This window comes from Epinephelus fuscoguttatus, linkage group LG21 (assembly GCF_011397635.1).
Source record: "Epinephelus fuscoguttatus linkage group LG21, E.fuscoguttatus.final_Chr_v1".
Lineage (NCBI taxonomy): Eukaryota > Metazoa > Chordata > Actinopteri > Perciformes > Serranidae > Epinephelus > Epinephelus fuscoguttatus.
Window position 1 is genome coordinate 1632776 of NC_064772.1, and position 14901 is coordinate 1647676.

The 14901-nt window shown below is 46.2% G+C and overlaps 1 protein-coding gene across 1 annotated transcript; it reads right to left on the minus strand.

Moving 5' to 3' along the window:
* Positions 1 to 13506: 13506 nt before the first annotated feature.
* Positions 13507 to 14620, minus strand: LOC125882132 (serrate RNA effector molecule homolog). Its single transcript, XM_049565836.1, has 3 exons — positions 14578 to 14620; positions 14427 to 14480; positions 13507 to 14346 (listed from the first exon to the last, which is right to left on the minus strand). The coding sequence occupies exons 1-3, from the start codon at positions 14588 to 14590 to the stop codon at positions 13679 to 13681; spliced, it is 735 nt and encodes a 244-aa protein (XP_049421793.1). The 5' UTR covers positions 14591 to 14620; the 3' UTR covers positions 13507 to 13678.
* Between the last annotated feature and the right edge of the window lie 281 nt (positions 14621 to 14901).

A 14901-nucleotide genomic window follows, 5' to 3' on the forward strand; every position in this document is an offset into this window, starting at 1 on the left:
CAGTAGGGTGGGGGACCTTCGTAGGGAGGTGGGGGACTTCCGTCCACCTCAAACACAGGAGAGGTGGCGGAACCGCCCACCTCCACATCATCCAAGTCATCCGCCTCTGTATCGGAGACAAGGAAGTTGCGTGGGGGACCTTCGTAGGGGGGAGGGGGACTTTCGTAGGGAGGTGGGGGACCTTCGTAGGGAGGTGGGGGACTTTCCTCCACCCCAAACACAGGAGAGGGGGGAGAACCGCCCACCTCCACATCATCCAATTCATCCTCCTCCATATCGGACAAAAGTAAGTAGGGTGGGACACCTTCGAAGGAAAGAGGGTCGCTTTCGTCCAACTCGAACATAGGTGAGGGGGGGGGGGGACCGGCCTCCTCCAGGTCCCCTACCTCCTCAGCCACTGTGGATGAAGAGGCGCCAGGGTCAAAACCGGATGCAGCTGGCCCTCCTCCCTGGGCGAGCAGCTCTGGTGCAAGGTCCAGAGGGACCTCTTGCCCTTGCAGGGGCGGCCCTGGGTCAGGGGCAACCGGTCCCGGGCCAGGGACTGGTGGGGCATGGTCCTCATCGTCCTCCTCCTCCTCCTCCTCCGACGACCACAACCACTCCTCCGCCTCATCTATAAGCCCCTGAATCCACGCCACAAACACCAGGGGATACACTATGGGCAAGTTATTGTCAGCTCGCTACCTCCTTCCTATCAAAATATATTCCCAAAAAAGAGGATGGCCCGCGGGCCATCAGTGGTATTCATCCCCTTAACCTCAACCAGGCTTAACATTCTCAACTGTCTTTATTGTTTCTTTCACATACACAAACATCAAATGTGCACTGAAAACAACAATTAACAAACATCAAGTACACACTTCAACAATAATAAACAAACGCAACTAATCACCCACCCACCCAACTAACTCAACTCACTCTCAGAACTGGATCCATCAGAGGAGGGGGCACCACTTGATGGCCTCTCGGATCCAACCGTGCACACCACGGTGGAAGGGGTGGAAGAGGTGGAAAGGGTGCTGCCGGTTGAGGAAGGCGAGGGGCTAGGAGGAGGGGAGTCCCAAGCAGTGACATAAGAGTCACTGCTGGATGGGGACCAGGAACCAGACACCTCCATATCCTCCACCGCAGAAAAATAGATGGAGGATGGGGTGCCTGGTTCAGTGCTGTGACACCCAGACTCCTCCTCCTGCTCCTCCTCCTCCTCAACCGGCCATTCCATGGGTGGTGCCTCCTCCTCCTTCTCTGGAACACAGTACGCACATGTACACGGTCCTTCGTTCGCCTCTGACATGGGGCCAGAGCCAGGGTCATCCCCCTCCATCTCAGAATCTGACGGGTAGGGTGGGGCAGAAGGGGAGTAGGGCATGCCCGGCCCTGCATAGGTGAAGCTGTACTCCACCTCCGAATATTCATACGGAGGGGGGGCACTTTCTTCTGGACCAAACACGGGCGAGGACGAAAGACCAGCCTCCTCCATGTCCTCTTGCCCGTGCAGGTCCAGCCCTACTCCAGGGGCACCCGGTCCCAGGACGGGGACTGCTGGGACCTGGGCCTCATCATCATCGTCGTCCTCCTCCGACGACGATAGCTCCTCGTCGGCGAAAAGCGCCTGCAACCACCCAAACAACCCCATGGGAGGGAGGAGGAGCGAGTCCCAGCGCTCAGGGTCCTGTGGTGGCATCTCTACTAACTACAATACAACAACTTTGCCTTACAATAGTGTTTCATAGTTAAACACAAATAACTTCATAAAATTCTACATAAATATAATTTATTTTATGAAGTCAGCTAAAATACCAAATGTTTACATGCAACTAGCTTAACAAGCTAACACTTGGCAAGAAAAAAAAGTACGTCTTACCTCTCCGATGTCCTTTTCATCGTACTACTTATATAACACCTACAACAACACTTTGCATTTTCTTACACTTTTTTGCTATGACACTTAGGCAAATTTTCATTTCACCATTAACTCATATGGGAAAATTAAAACGGCTATAACTCGGGAACGGTAGGTCGTAGAGATGCGATCTTGGTATCATTGGATTTGGAAGGGTCACAAATGGCGGGGGTGGGGGGGGGGGGAGTAGGTCAAGGTCCCATAGCGCCACCTGCCTTCCTTAAGGAGTTACACCTGACAAAAAGTGACAAAATAAGGGGGGTCCAATCGACTCAGGGGGGTTTAAAACCTGCTCCTAACCCACCCCCTGGCGGACACTTTTGGGCTGTGACACTCACGCAAATTTTGACTCCCCATTTACTTATGTTTGACATTTACACAAATTTTGACTGCCCATTTACTTATATGTGGATTTTAAAACAACTATAACTTGGGAACGGTTATACCCACATACCTCTTACTGGAAACAGCACACTACACAAAAGCTCACTTTATTTGGCATTGTACATTTACTAAACGATCCACAAAGATGGAGTTTGTTGAGGTGGCAGAAGAAAACTCCGCAGTCCTTTTGGAAGCGTTCTCACACTTCAATGGGGATGTTGAGAAATTCCTCCGGGAGGAAGACGTACTCATTCCCATGTTCCCTACCACTCATCCGAGGCCAAAAGACCTAAGACTGTCCTATGACATTGACGGTTCTGTTCTACAACTAAGTCAGTTCCACTCTCTCAAGGCCGGAACTCATTATCTGTTCTTGCGTGAAAACGTGTCCCAGCCTCAGTGGCATGTGCTTAAAAAACACATTCGCCCGCAACGCTTTTCAGCCAAGACTGTAAAGCTTTGGATCCGTTGCCACGGGGTAAGACTGTCTTATGTTGATGGGGGGTGGCACCTAGGGCTATGCCTGGTCCCGGATGAGAACGGTCCGGATCAGATAGAGTTTTTGTCTGATTCCCTAGCCAGATCCAAGATGGACTACCTCTTGGGGGAGATCGCTGATGCCTTTGAGGGGAGCTATGAAGGCTCAACCCCAGCAGCACCAGCAGACCATCAGTTATGAAAAACCAACTATCAGACCTCCGAAAGTTCCTCGTCTGTCCATCCGACCAAGCATTTATCCTGCACATCTTGGATAAATGTATTGACCGTGTGTCCCTCCCACCAGGCATGTGGTTTATGCGCTACCTCCTCCAACTTGGCCAAAAGAACCCGCAGCCGCTCTCAGTAGTGGAGCTTTTCCACTACCCAGACCACCTCGTTCCATGCGGCGTGTTCGGTGTCCTCCAAGGACAAGGAGATGGACCTCATGTGGTCCCGCCACTCAATTAATAGACTGTGCGGGAACCGGGGGTCCATTTACACAAACATGTCTATCAGAGAATCTGCCAACTTTCAGAGCAACCTCGACCACCATCCCATGGACGTCAACCCGAGGCTCTGGCAGCTTTTCAGGCCAGAGAGAGGGTCCCCTGCGCCACAGCTGAATTTCCTCCAGCTGTATTGCGATGCACCACACAGACACCAGTCACCATGCTTTAAACACCCTGTTAGTGGTGTCATTGTGATGTGCGGGGTGTTGCATAAACTGACCAATAAGTCAATGGTGAAACGGGCAAAAGACTACCTGGCCCATTTCCGGGACCTGGCATGCAAGACAAAAATGCCCCTTGCTGCCAGGATTGAGGCCGTCCTCCGGCTGGAGGGGGTTGATGTTCCGGATGTCGTGGAGGCACGCAGCCTCTTCCATGAGGAGAGGCTGCTTGATCTCCTGAAAGAACAGGCCATGCTGGTGCCTTTTCGCAACAGTGGTGGCCAGGGTCTCCACACCGTGGTGGGTGCAGTGGTGGAGCACCTGGTGGGGACCCTGGACACCCTGTTTACCGAGGCCCAACTGTGTGGAGGCTACGACGAGGGGTGGAAGGCCTTCCAATACGAGCTGGCACTAGAGGACTTTTTCCACGGCCAGCCCAGGGCCAGTGGCCATGCTCCCTTCAGCATCAGCCTGGGCACGTCATCTGTTCATGTTGACAGCCGCACGAGGGAGCATGCCTTCCTGGCCCTCGCGCCGTGGTCCTCCGCCAGTGTCGGCCTCACTCCCCCTCCCGCCTAGATTTGGATGAGCCTCCCTGAACAGCAGAGCAGGATGGAGAGGGTTTTCCCCCTCTCTGAGTGTTGGGCAGCGAACGACTCTGTCCTGGGGAGAGAGGTCGTACGGGTCCTCTTGAAGGATGTGTACGACCGCAATGAACGGCTCCCAATCGCCAGACTCCAGGGAACAGAGACCAAAATCAGGGCCAAGGACTCCATGGAGTACTCTGCCCTTGCACAGAAGGTCGTGGACAACGTGTCATTCTTCAGATATCCCAAGGTCTTTAGAAGGGTGAATGACCTTCTGGTGCAGAAGGGCAGAGACACCAAAAAAGTCCTGGCCCTGGGCTTGGCCTCGTTGGGCCTCTGCTACTTCCCGGCCCTCCGCTACCGGGACTACCGTGGGGGCAGGAGGGTGAACTGGAATTTTGAAGACTTCGTTGAGATCAGGCCAGACGGGGCACCTGTCTCGGGCGCTGTTGCCTCGGAATTCCTGTCCGAGAGGATCATCACAGCAATCCTGGACCGGAAACTGACAGGCCAGGGGCATGTCCAGTGCTACCAGGATTGGGGGATGCCCTGGCTGACCCGGGTCCTGGAGAGGTTCCCACCAGAACTTGAAAGGAGACCAGACCGAAAGATGGACCTCTTGGTCTATCTATCAGCCATAGCCATACTGCAGGAGGGTGGATTCAGTGACTATGTGATCCTGTCCGAACTGCACAAACACCTGCCGGTAAGCCAAAAACGATTGTTGGACCTCAAGCTGCGGTCCGTGTTCACTTTTCGAACCATCTGCCGCAACTGTACCCTCTATATGCTGGCAGATGACATACCAACAAAGGTGAATGACAAAAAAAGAAAAGCTGACAGTCCTCCTGCTGAAAAGGAGCCACAAGCTGTGGACTTCCTTCCATCTGACCCAGACCTGGGGGATGTTCAGCTCCAGAGGGAGGAGGACCAGGAGAAGCCAGGCCGCACTGCCAGCTTAGCAGTCCCGGCATTGTCAACTCAAGCCTGGACAGCCCAGGAGATGAGTTTGGTGCAAACGCAGGGCACATTGGCCTCTGACTACCAAGAGTATGTGAGGGCTTGCCACAGTCAGGGGATGGTCATTCGATCAAAGAATGCCTTCCAGAGGAAGAGGTACGACATGAAGAAAAAGTAGTTTGAAGTCAGTGTCTGTATAGACTTCAGTATTTTTCTTTCCTGGCAACAGCGATTTTGAGTTTTTATTTTTTTTTGGATATATGTTCATATGGTGTACCTAGCTAACTATATTATGGTTAGAGATTAGAGATAAGGGATAGAGGTTTGCGTTAGAGGATAGGATTAGGTTCTGCACGTGTTCATTCAAAAAACAAAAAACAAAAAAAATACAAAAATGCAAAAAAAAAAACCTCCACAAGGACTCTGCCTTGACGTGGCGTGGAGGCTTGCGTGCCACAGTGGTACTAGGAGTCTCCAGAATGGCTGTACCCAGCATAACTTACTCCTGTTTGGTAAGGCAGGAGTATGCTGTGCTGGGTGGAGCCATTCTGGAGTCCTAGGATCACTGAGGCGAGACCAAAGAGTCCACCTGTAAAAGAAACATACTTATACCTTACTTAACTATTATTTACCTAACCAATGGAGTCTATGGCGCCCCCTACCGGGAAGTTGGAAAGTGACGTCGGACCCATTCCACCTGGCGGAAAAAAAAATGTCATTAGAAACCATGTGCAATCGACTCAGAATAGTCCGAAACGTGCTCCTAACCACTTTGGGAGGAACGTTTTTCGGGTGTGACAGTGAAATTTTCACACCTCACATTAAATTTGTTTTCTTTATAAATCCAGAACCACACATGCTAGAGACTCGAGACCGGGGTCTACCCCCCCTAATTCAGGAACCCTGAACACGCTAGTCTTGCTTCCATCTCTCCACCCCTTACCATTCCGGAGATACTTTCAGTACCTCCGGAACCGAAAGCCGTAGAGAAACAGGGGGGGGGGGGGGGGTAGCCAAAATCTCAAAGTCATAACTCTACAATAAAGCCACTAAAAAAGATTTTTTCTCATTTTACCCATCATGCTTTGAGAAAATTGGGTGCAGGGCTATGACCATTCGCATCGCCGGGGCCCAAGGATTCTGAAAATGTACCTCCCCTTTCGCTCACACACTTTTAAAGGCCATCCCTGCACATTTCCAGGGTGGCACATACCCCCTATACATACATAAAAAACAATACATAAAGCCAAACAACAAAAAAACAAAAAAGCCAAAAAAATGGAAAAATACAAAAACAGCAAGAAAGAAGCGGAAATTATACTTGATATAAATTTTACTTTAAGGATAAATAATACTAAATTATAAAACAAATACGTTATTGAATATATACACCGCTCATAAAACCTAAGCAATAGAAGATGGGGATGGGGGAGTGGCCATCCACAGGGTGGACAGTGCACCTCGGGGACGAAATTAGTGGTTCCTGTTCAGTCCCCTAACCTAACCCCTAACCAGTCCCTTAGACCATCTGTAGGTGTTGGTGCTGGATTGTCTTGTTAAGCGAATCCTTGGGACTACATCCACCAAAGTTTATACACATTATCTAGGCCCACCAAGGACCATGTCCTGTGAATTGCAGTTGCAGATTTTTTTTAATATATACAATGAAAGGATGATCTCCAATGACCTTTGACTCTGACTGAGGCCTTCCCAGACCAGTTGCTCTTTTGACTTCATTTGGTCACCAAAGCAGATGGAGGCCTGAAACTTGAACTAGGAGAAATAACTTAGAAATAAAGTAGGGCCTCCAACTTCTAGAAACTGGTTTAGAAATGTTTAGTCAGTGATTCTGCACTATTGGTCAGATCTAACATTACAGTATAGACCCTATATTTATTAAAAGAACAAAGGTGGCTCGAGAATAACTTTGACCTGTTTGGCCAAATATGGACCTCACTGGCAGATGGAAAGACTGAGAGGGTTCAAACCACCACAGGACTGGCCCACATGGAGTGCAGAATAACTGACAAAACTTTCAGCCTGAGATCCCTGAGATGTTTAGCTAAACCCTGTAAAGATTTAAATGCTAGGATTAACTAGCACTGCTCTAAGTAGACCACTCATACACTCGGACTCAATAATAAACTGTTATGTGCAATAGATACTCAAACATGCAGATTTTTTAAATTATCCATTATGCACCGTGCCGTTGTCTTGCCGTTGTTTCTGTTTGTCACTGTATGTCACTGTTGTTTTTTGTCTTTTTCCTGTTTATATTGTATATACTGTTATATTTATTTATTATTCTCCTATCCTCTTGCTGCTGCAATAACCAGAATTTCCCCATTGTGGGACGAATAAAGGCTATTCTATTCTATTCTATTCTATTCTATTACTGGACTTATGAACTGTGGAAAAATAAATTCCACTATTTTTCAAGTTGAGCAGTTCTATTGAACACATCAAATTCAAGGAACTCTGTATGGTGACTGAACATTTTAATGTTGCATACGTTTTGAACAGTTTCTATTTCCTCCTGCCTTCTCCTTTCTTCCCGTCATTCTTGAAATTTCCTTCTCTTCAAAGGCATCTTCCAGGTTTGTGCTGCTCCACTTGATCCTTCTCCACTTTCCCTCTCACTCTTCTCCAGATGCTCCTCTTTTATCTTTCTCTTTTGCACTTCTTTAACTTTACTCCTCGTCATCACCACAGGCTCATCTTGAATCTTTGTTTCTCTCTTCTTTCCTCTTTCACTCTTACCCTCCATCTTCTCCAAAGTCTTCTCTTGAATCTTTGTTTCTCTTTCCATCTTCTCCAAAGTCTTCTCTTGAACTCTCTTCTTTTTTCACTCTTACCTCCATGGCGTTCTCCAAAAGTCTTCTCTTGAATCTTGCTTCTCTCTTCTTCCTCTCACTCTATCTTTTAGCTTATCTTCTGTCTTATTTCTGTCTTCACCTTCAATCTTTGACATCTCCAAATAGCCCTCATCCACTTCACCTTCTTTTTCTTGTCCTTCATAATCTCCCGGTCTTTCTTCAGGCAGGCTCTTGTGCAATGTTGTGTCTCCCACTGAGACTTCATTCTCCAACAGCCACTCTTTGGACACAGTTTCCCCCATGGATCCTTTATGTTAAGTAAATAATGATTGGTTACTATTGAAAACTGTACCAGTATTTATCCTTTGCACTGTACTATGTATTTACCTGAGGGAATCATCTGTCAAACTGTGGATCCAGCCTGGTGTTTAATGTTGTCACCTTAAAAGTGTATAATAAATACATAAATGTATTACAACATGCAACTTTTCTTGTCCAGGCTCTATTACTTCACTTTGTCATATTTTCCCATAATTACCAGATATTGGCATGATGACTTCAAACAAAGATGACTGGTGGAAAATCATCTTATTCACCATATTGACTCAGTCACACACAGTTTTTCTTGAGTGAGTTGACAAAATTTTTGCTGTTTCTGGGCTTACAAAAGCCTGCTGCATCTAAAAAAAAAGAAAAAGAAATAAGGTGTGAAAATATATTCTAGATCGTGTAGTTCGTCTAGCTCGGATGTTCAGGTGTGTTTTATTGCAGTGCTCTTACACCAGGACGGACTTTGACTGCCACCTTGTCATTCTGTGGGAAAAGGTCAAAGCATGTTGTAAACACTTTAGAAAGCCACTAATTATTAACAAAAAGCGAGCAGATCTACTTCACAGTCAGAAGTTATCATTTTGATTTGTTGGCCTCATAGAAACAGATTTTATCACCTACACACAATGGCAAAGATCCAACATCTATGTAAGAGTCCCTTTATTGTAAAGAATGGACCTGATGTCTAAACAAGTCTGTTTACTGTAAAATACTTTTTCTGACATGAGTAACAGCTTTTCTTGTTTGTGTTATATGTGGTATATGGTGGTATATGTTGACATTACACTTACTACAGGTGTCTTGAGAGTGACAGGACTCAGTGAAACCAGGGCTGTATTCAGTTTTAGGTCTGGAGATTGGCTCATCAATGCATGTGTATCCTGTTAATTTAACAATATGAATTAAAGAACAAATGAAAGACAAGTGTGGGTTTTAAAAGCCAGGTTTCAAGTTTTTATTTTGCTGCTTGACTGTTTGATGTACTTGCCACTTCACTTACCTCATTCTGCAACAACCCTTCTTCACCACTTTCCCCCATATTTCCTTTTGACAGGGCTTCCTCTTCTTTCTCAGGCAGACATGGACTCTCTCCTCTCGTACACTCCTCTTCTGATTCCTTTTCTATTACTCTCAGTGCACGGACCCTTGAACCAACCCGCTCAACTTTAGACAAGCTCCTCAGCTGGTTTTATGAAAGAAAAAGATAATTTGTTCATTTGGACTGAAAGCTTTTAGTATTTTCAAAAGCCTTCCCAGACCAGTTACTCTTTTGACCCCATTTGGCAGCTGAAGCAGATGGAGGTCTGAAATTTGAACTATGTACCAGGGGACGAGGCCAGAGGCCCCATGTAGCATCCAGTATATTCTTAGGCTGAAGGGGCATCGATACATAAGTTGGGTGTTTCTTCATTTCTATCATGATAATATGGTCTTCAGTTGTCTTTGGGCCTCTCAGGTTATATTGTTTTCATTTCCTGTTTAGTGAGACAGACTATGTCATAGGTACTTGTGTTTACTAACACCTCAGCTTCACAATAAAAATGACTGAGTTGATAAACCTCTATTTGATTGAACAGAACTTAGTATTACATTATATTAATATGTCTGTTGGTATAATTTAGAAAATATAAGACTTGTCTCACTTCTTAGGCCTCAGTCAGTCGGCTGCTCACCTGCGGTGATTCTAGGCCTCTTTAACCACATAGTATCATGTAACTGAATATAATAGATATATAAATACATTTATTTATATATTGATCTTTACAACATCTTACTGCTTCAGGATCCAAATGAGGACACAGGAGCAACAGATCAAGTCTTTGACAACAGGCCTCAAATTAAATAGATGCACTGCCCCTGAGTGGCAGCAGTTGCAGCAGCTTCTGCTCAATTTGAGTTTCTTTCACTTTTTTTTTTAGCAGTTTTTAGTGACTATTCTTAATTTCTTTTGTGTGTTCATTTTCTGTTACAACGGTGCACCTATGGATACCAAAGCTGCTGTGTTTGCTCTGGTCCTTTTTTTGTTTTTTGCACTTTCCGTGACCGGAGGGCCCATGCCCAGCCACGTTCCTATTGTTTACAGTCGGGATCAGCTGTTAGCCCTCCGTAACACAGCGGTGCTGCCCCAGGATAGACCTGACGTTCCCTGTGAGTTGAAGAAGAGGAGACGGGGGACCCGTGCCGGAATTCAACGCGGTAGGAAGAGTCGCTTCTGACCCGTCCTTCCGTCCATCATTACGGGGAATGTGAGATCTCTTCCCAACAAGATGGACGAGTTAACGGCGCTGACCCAGCACCAGAGGGAATATCGGGAGTGCAGCATCATGACGTTTATGGAGACATGGCTGAACTCATTAACACCGGACACAACCATTTCTCTGGAGGGATTTAATTTGCAGCACGCGGACAGGACACAGGAGAGCGGTAAGAAGAAAGACGGGGGCTGGCTGTGATTGACTTTTGGACATGTTGGGGATGATCTTTAAGCCCCAGTCCCAGCCCGAGCCCTGTGTCTAAGTTGCAGTCATTTCTTTTGAGCAGACATCGCCATCTTCCCTTCAGTCGCCCAAAAGCATTCTCTTCCACCACCCTAGCTCTACTGAGCTTGACGTTGTAGTTGGTCTGCTCGTCAGTTAGGCGGCCATTATCCATGAAAGGTTTCATGAGCCAGCTCGTCTGAGGATACGCAGCATCGCCCAAGATGTAGTAGCCCATGTCATGGCCCTCAATGACGCAATGCTGTCCTGCGAAGATCCTGTCAGCCATATTCCAGAGTCCGGATCTACGAAGAACTCTGGCGTCATGCATGCTTCCTGGCAGCCCAGTGAACACATTCCAAAAAAGTCCTTTCCCATCCACCACTGCCTGCAGGACAATAGAGTACCAACCTTTCCTGTTGAAGTATTCAGTGTGGTACTCCTGCAGTGCCAAGATTGGAATGTGAGAACCGTCTATGGCTCCAACACATTGTGGCACCCCCCACCTGTTTTCAAAATAGTTCGCCATTTCCTGAAGTGTGTCCACATTTGGAAACTGGATGGCTTCCGGCCACAGTATATCCTCCACAGCAGAACAGAAGGCCTTCAAACACTTGCAGGCAGTCGAACGGCTTACCCCAAACAGGTGCACAACACTCCTATAGTCTGCATTTGTTGCAAGTTTCCAGACTGCTATGGCAACCCTTTGCCGGAGGAGAACACACAGGCGATAATTTGTGTCCTGCTTCTCCATCGCCGGTTGCACCCGCTGACAGAGATACGTGAAAGTTTCCTTCGACATGCGGAAATTCTGCACCCACTGCTCATCAGAGAAAGTCGGCACAACTACTTTCCACCATTCCTCACTTCTCTTGAGGGTCCAAACAATGGGAGCAGTACACCGTGCATGTTGTAGAAGAATCTGTAACACAATAAATTGCAGTAACGTTAACTCTCATTTTATCAAAACACTGTTGGTAACCAAAGTGAAATGAACATGATATGAAGCCTTAATGAAATGCTGCAGGACAAAGTGATATATTACAAAACTGTTTTCACATTAACAAAAAACACGACCATAGAGTACAGTAGAAGAGTAGTAGAGTAGCAGAAGAATTGTAAAGTAGAGTACAGTATAGAAGAACAGTAGAGTACAGAGTAAAAGAACAGTGGAGTACCTTACTATTCTTCTATTGTACAGTATTGTACTGTAGAGTGCAGTAGAGTAAATACACAGTGGAGTAGGGTACACTACAATACAATAGAGTAGAAGAACAATAGACTAATAAAATAATAAAGTGGAGTAATAGAAAAGTAGAGTACATCAGACTAGTAAAATAGAGTACAGTAGAATACAGTACAGTGCAACAGAGTAAAGCAGAGCAGTGTAACGTTAGTAGTTTGTGTCATTAAAAGCAATGTTAGCTTACCCTTCGTCTGATGAGTCTGCGATGCCGAAGTCCATCCTCTGTTAAGAAAACGTCCAACAAAGCAATTCTTCTGACTATTCGTTGTCTTGTTTCCTCTCTGACCATTTCAGCCCTGTCGAATTCTTCTTCGAGACGTCTTCTCCTCTCGTTCATAGCTTCCACCACCATGTAAACGAAGAGACATGCCAGCAAACCAGCAACCACCTCAGCTCCTTCCATGCTGATAATCATCTTTCTTTTTCTGCTATCTTGTTCTTACTTCTGCCTCGTACTTCTGCTTCTTCTTCTTTGTTGTTGTTCTTCTTCTGTTTCTTTGCCACCGCGTCGCTCCGGTCAAAATGGTCGCGCAACGATTATGTCACATCCAGAGCCCGGGAAATTTACAGGAACCTTCCTCCCACTCCGCTCTCTGTGGAGACACACGCAGTTGAGAGGGCCGAGCGAGAGGACGTTCCTGTAGTAGTTCCTGCCCCCAAAAAGTACCAGGAACTTCTTTGGTGGAAACGGGCCTTATACCTTCTCCCACACCTCCTCTTCTCACACCTTCAAACATACAGCCCCCTGGCTCCAATCTGTCCCTCTCCACAGACCAGGTGAGAAAAGAGCTCAGGCAGATAAAGGTGAGAAAGGCTGCGGGTCCAGACAGCATCAGTTCCAGGCTCCTCAAATCCTGTGCAGACCAGCTGTGCTGGGTCGTGGAGCACGTCTTCAACCTGAGCCTGAAGCTGGGGAGAGTTCCACAGCTGTGGAAAACATCCTGTGTGGTACCGGTGCTAAAGGCGCTGCACCCGAAGGACCTCAACAGCTATAGGCCAGTGGTGCTGACATCGCACCTGATGAAGACATTGGAGCAGCTGGTCCTCGTCCATCTCCGCCCCCTGGTGGAACCATCAATGGACCCGCTACAGTTCGTTCAACAGCCTGGCATCTTCCTCCAACATAGAGCTCTTTCTCACCTGTGAGGATCATGTTCTTCGATTTCTCCAGTGCTTTCAACACCATCCAGCCTGTGCTTCTGAGGGACAAGCTGGAGCTCACAGGAGTCAATCGTCACCTCACATCCTGGATTACAGACTATCTCACCAACCATCCACAGTATGTGAGGTCAAAGGACTGTGTCTCAGACATGGTGGTCTGCAGCACAGGGGCTCCACAGGGAACAGTTTTGGCTCCTTTCCTGTTTACCCTGTACACTGCAGACTTCAGACACAGTTCAGCCACCTGCCATCTCCAGAAGTTTTCTGACGACTCTGCCATTGTCGGCCTCATCTCAGAGGACAATGACAGGGAGTACAGAGAACTGACCAAGGACTTTGTGGACTGGTGTCTGTCAAACTGTTCAACCAGCACTGCTCTCAGTCGACCACACATCCACATCCATACGGGCTGAATAAAAACAGTTATGTGCAATAGCTATTCAAACATGTAGAGTTTTAATTATCCACTGTGTTACAGTTGTCATTGTCTTGTCATTTTCTTGCTGTTGTTTTATTACCATATGTCGCTGTATGTCATTGTTGTTTTTTTCTGTTTATACTGTATATATTGTATACATACTTATTTTTCTTCTATCCTCTTTGCTGCTGCAACAACTGAAAATTTCCCCTCTGCGGGACGAATACAGGGATATCTTATCTTATCTTAAAACCCAACAACTCTTCTCAAGACTTCAAACTTTGGAGTCAAGCTTACCTTCTCCAAAATGTCATGCTCCTCCCGCCTCTTCTTTCCTCTTTCACTCTTACTCTCCATGTTCTCCAAAGTCTTCTCTTGAATCTTTGTTTCTCTCTTCTTTCCCTTTTCACTCTTACCCTCCATGTTCTCCAAAGTCTTCTCTTGAATCTTTGTTTCTCTCTTCTTTCCGCTTTCACTCTTACCCTCCATCTTCTCCAAAGTCTTCTCTTGAATCTTTGTTTCTCTCTTCTTTCCCTTTTCACTCTTACTCTCCATCTTCTCCAAAGTCTCTTCCTGTCTCTTTTCGTCTGTCTTTTGTCCTTCTCCACCATCACTGTGGATCTTTTCCTCTGCCTTTTGTCCTTCTTCACCATCACTGTCCATCTTCTCCAAAGTCTCTTCCTGTGTCTCTTTCTCTGTCTTTTGTCCTTCTTTTAGCTTATCTTCTGTCTTATTTCTGTCTTCACCTTCAATCTTTGACATCTCCAAATAGCCCTCATCCACTTCACCTTCTTTTTCTTGTCCTTCATAATCTCCCGGTCTTTCTTCAGGCAGGCTCTTGTGCAATGTTGTGTCTCCCACTGAGACTTCATTCTCCAACAGCCACTCTTTGGACACAGTTTCCCCCATGGATCCTTTATGTTAAGTAAATAATGATTGGTTACTATTGAAAACTGTACCAGTATTTATCCTTTGCACTGTACTATGTATTTACCTGAGGGAATCATCTGTCCAACTGTGGATCCAGCCTGGTGTTCAATGTTGTCGCCTTAAAAGTGTATAATAAATACATAAATGTATGATAACATGCAATTTTTCTTGTCCAGGCTCTATTACTTCACTTTGTCATATTTTCCCATAATTACCAGATATTGGCATGATGACTTCAAAGAAAGATGACTGGTGGAAAATCATCTTATTCACCATATTGACTCGGTCACACACAGTTTTTGTTGAGTGAGTTGTCAAAATCTTTGCTGTTCCTGGGCTTACAAAAGCCTGCTGCGTCTAAAAAAACAAAAATAAATAAGATGTTAAAAAATTTTCTAGATCATGTAGCTCATCAAAGCATGTTGTAAACACTTTAGAAAGCCACTAATTATTAACAAAAAGCGAGAAGATCTACTTCACAGTCAGAAGTTATCATTTTGATTTGTTGGCCTCATAGAAACAGATTTTATCACCTACAC

Bases quoted from the DNA above. Each gene is read 5' to 3' on its own strand.
- LOC125882132 (XM_049565836.1), bottom strand. The intron at 14,347-14,426 runs GTAAATACATAG...CTTAACATAAAG, and splicing joins TGGACAGATGATTCCCTCAG to GATCCATGGGGGAAACTGTG.